We start from the raw sequence: 4,073 nt of genomic DNA on the forward strand, positions 1-4,073 counted from the left end.
GCGTAGCTAGCTGCGCGCGCGCGCGCGCGCGGGGGGAGGCGAGGGGGGTGCGGCGGCGACGGGCTCGCGAAGGTTCCAGAGGCGCCGCGTGCGGGAGGCGGGCTCGGTGTCGCGCCGGGTCGTGTGTGCGCGCGGGCTGTGGTCGCTGCGATTCGTGCTGGTGGGGCCTGCGTCCCGGCGAGCGGGTTCGGTGGTGGTTCCCGTTCTCTGCCCTGCGCGGCTGCAGCTCGGGCCTTGCGTGACCCAGCGGGACCATGGCTTCAGCTTTGGAAGAGGTAAGGGTCCGGCCTCATCTCCCTTGGTCGTGCGGGGCTTTCAGCCCTGGCTCCCGGCACTCGCCCTCCCACCCCCGCGCCCTGTTCCCCCTGATGAGGTGCCCAGTGGTCGCCTCTCCGGGCCCCCCCCCATGTCGGCGGCTCCCCGAGTTTCGCCTTGGCCGCCCACCCGCAGCGGCCCCTGCCGGCTTCCGGCCTCCGCTTCCCCGGGAAAGTTGCCGATCGAGGCCCGCCGCTCAGCCCCGGCTGGAGCCGGCGGCTGTGGGCGCGGGGCTGTGTCGCGGTCCTCGGCTACAGGTAGTGCCCGCGGTGGACCTGGGTGAGCTGGTCACCTTCACGTTTTCCTCCGGCTCCGTCCGCTCCTTCTATACTAGCCGAGGACGTGAAGCTTCTTTAAATTAGTGCTGATTGCAGAAACCGAGGGTCAGTCCCCCGTAGACGCGGTTGGAAGGTGAGAAGCCTTGGCTCCGGGCACTTGGATTCGAGTCCTGTTCTGTCTACGCATTTGAGTAGCTGTGTTACTTCGGGCAAGTTACTGTGCTGCTCTGTGCACAGTAGTATTCAAAAAGGTTTCAAACGGTGCTTGGCAAAATTTAGCGGGGGCTGGGGATGGCCTTTCTTTAAAGCTCTGTGGACCCTGAACGGGCGGGTTAACTTTTGAAAACTTAGTTTGCACAGTTGAAAAATGGGAATAATACTACGTTGCTTTTGTTGACCTAAGTAGGATGTCACTTCATATTACTGTTATTCACAGAAAAGGGTTGAGTATTAATGAGATTTGTTTTCTGGAAATCTTTTCCCAGACTTGACTAAGAATCTGGTTTAAATGAAGTGTGTGTGTATTGTGTTTGCCCCAGGTTTATGGTATGTGTTAAAGTTGGGCTTTGGGTTTCCTTCCCTGTGTCCTAAGGAACCCATCTCTGCACGGACTTGACAGTCACACGTATGGAGAGTTCAGTATTCTTCAAAACAAGGCATTTTTGTTGAGCTACTTAAAAATACACACTTAGGGATACTTCTGGGGTGGTTTTTGTTTGGTGTAAAATTCACTTCTTAACCATTTTAAAGTATTGGCTAGGTTTTTTTTTTTATTTCTTAATGTTTCTTAAAATGTTTATCTTAGTGCAGGCAGAGGGGGAGGACGGAGGATTTGAGGCCGGCTCTGTGCTGACAGCAGAGAGCCTGATGCCCGACGCAAACTTAGGAACCGTGAGATCAGTCCAGAGCATCCTGAAGTGGGACGCTTAACTGACTGAGCCACCCAGCACCCCGTCTGATGGTTTCAGTGTCGCACAACTGTCAGTACTCGATAATTCCACTTTCATGACTCCCAAAAGAAACCTGTTAAGTGTCTAACAATCACTTCCTACTTCCCCTCCCTCCTACAGCCACTGATTACCTGTTAGTATGGAGTTGCCTACTCTGGACATTTCATATAAATGGATTCTTACAGTATGTGCCTTTTTACTCTGGCTTTTTTCATTGATTAATATCTAGTTCATCCGTGGTGTGGCATGTGTTCCTTTTGATGGCCAAATAATATTCCATTATGTGGACATGCCACATTTTGTTTCTCTTTTTATCTGTTGACAGACATTTGGATGATTTTCGGCTATTAGGAACTGTGCTATGAGTACTGTGTGCAACTTTCTAGGAGGACATGTATCTTCCATTCTGGGAGGTAGATACCGAAGGGTCGAGTTGCAGGACCACAGTAACTCTTTTTTTTTTTTTTTAATTATTTATTTATTTTTGAGAGACAGAGAGAGACCAGGCGAGCAGGGGAGGGTCAGAGAGATGGGGAGAGACAGAATCTGAAGCAGGCTCCAGGCTCTGAGCTGTCAGCACAGAGGCCGATGCAGGGCTCGAGGGGCTCGAACCCATGAACCAGGAGATCATCACCTGAGCCGAAGCCAAACGCTTAACCGACTGAGCCACCCGGGCGTCCCACATGAACTCTTCAAAGTGGCCGCACCAATTTACATTTACACCAGCTACTCGGAGGGTTCCAGCTTCCACCCTCTCAAGGCTTGTTAGTTTCAGGGGGTGTTGTTGATGTTAGCCGTCCTAGTGGATGTGAAATGGCATCCTGTTGTGATTTTGATGTGCATTTTCTTAATGACTAAGGGTGTTGAACATCTTTTCATGTGCTTGATAGCTGTGTTCAAGTCCTGTTGTTTTGAGGCACTTTGGTTTTAAAGCTTCCTAGTGAAGAATTTGGAAATAGTTAAAGCTTGAATGTGTTTAAGGGTGGGGATAAAAGGGTATGTGATTTTGCATAAGGAGAACAAAGGACGTAATGAGAGGAGAAGCTGCTGTATAGAGGACATCTTAGAGCATGTGTGCAGGACAAAGGGATCAATTTTACTGGTTTCAGGTCTGCAAATAGCAGAACTGAGAAAGTCCCTACAACAACAGGGCTAAGTTGCTTTAGACTTAACAGTGGATACCTTCCTTCTGTATCTTTTTGGTGAGACCCAAAATTGGCTGGAATGAGGCCTGAGAAGTCCTTGCTTAATTCTAAGTCTGCTAGAAACTTTACAGTCAAATAAAACATTTTGTTTAGACTTGATATATTTTCTGGGTTTTTTTTTTTGTTGTTAACTGAATCCTTACTTGGAACAAATATATTAATTGTACATCTAAAATTTTTATCATATCAATGTGAGTTTTTAGGCCGCCATAATAAACTCTTGCTTTGAACTAAAGCATTTTGCTTCTATGCTCAAAAGATGAAATTGCAGAGTTTGTTGTTTTAGTAATATTTGGCCATCAAAAGGAACACCTATGCCACACCACGGGTGACCTAGAGATTATGATCAGTGAAAACTAGGGTTTTGGGAGTGGGAAGAGTAGATAAGGACAGTAGACTGGCCACAGTTGGACTTTTTATATACCATTTTCTTAGTCACGGAGAAGTAAAATGAGGGGCATCTAAGTAAATGAGGTAATGTAAGACTTGGAGTAAAAAAACATTTGATTTTCTGTTACTGCAGTTTGTAAGACTTAAGAAACAAGACTTTAAATGTGGTGTGTGTATACACACACACACACACACACACACACACACACACACACACAATGGAGTATTACTCAGCAATCAAAAAGAGCAAAATCCTGCCATTTGCAACTACGTGGATGGAACTAGAGGGTATCTTGCTAAGCGAAATTAGCCCAAGAGAGACAAATATCATATGACCTCACTCATATGAGGACTTTAAGATACAAAGCAGATGAACATAAGGGAGGGGAAGCAAAAATAATGTAAAACCAGGGAGGAGGACAAACTGTGACACTCTAAAATAGAACAAACAGGGTTGTGGGAAGGGGGTGGGCTAAATGGGTAAGGGGCATTAAGGAATCTACTCTGAAATTATTGTACCATATGCTAACTAATTTGGGTGTAAGTTTAAAAAATAAATGATTAATTAAAAAAAACCCAAGACTTTAAAACTCTACTGTGGACATTACACTAAGTTATCAAGCAGTTAAAGATTTTTATATTGAAGGGTTTTTTAAATGTTTTGAGAGAGACCTTGCATGCTGGGGGGAGGCAGAGAAAGAGGGGGACAATACCAACCAGGCTGAGCGCTAACAGTTCCATTGCGGGGTGCTCAAACTCATGAACCTCAAGATCATGAACTAACTGGAAATCAAGAGTCAGACACTCAACCCACTGAGCCACCAAGGTGCCCATATATATATATATATATATATATATATATTTTTTTTTTAATATGAACTCAGCTATAGTCAAATTGTTATTATCAAGCCAGAATGCAAAGTTATTTTAAGAAA

The 4,073-nt window shown here is 46.0% G+C and overlaps 1 protein-coding gene across 1 annotated transcript in view; it reads left to right on the forward strand.

Annotated features, from left to right (window-relative positions):
* Positions 1 to 42: 42 nt before the first annotated feature.
* The window catches only part of CACYBP (calcyclin binding protein), an 11,801-nt gene continuing 7,770 nt past the window's right edge, over positions 43 to 4,073 (forward strand). The window contains exon 1 of the mRNA XM_029935117.1: positions 43 to 275. Within this exon, the coding sequence (XP_029790977.1) occupies positions 255 to 275 (21 nt within the window). The 5' untranslated portion in view covers positions 43 to 254. The remainder of the gene's footprint in view (positions 276 to 4,073) is intronic.

This window comes from Suricata suricatta, chromosome 3 (genome assembly GCF_006229205.1).
Source record: "Suricata suricatta isolate VVHF042 chromosome 3, meerkat_22Aug2017_6uvM2_HiC, whole genome shotgun sequence".
Lineage (NCBI taxonomy): Eukaryota > Metazoa > Chordata > Mammalia > Carnivora > Herpestidae > Suricata > Suricata suricatta.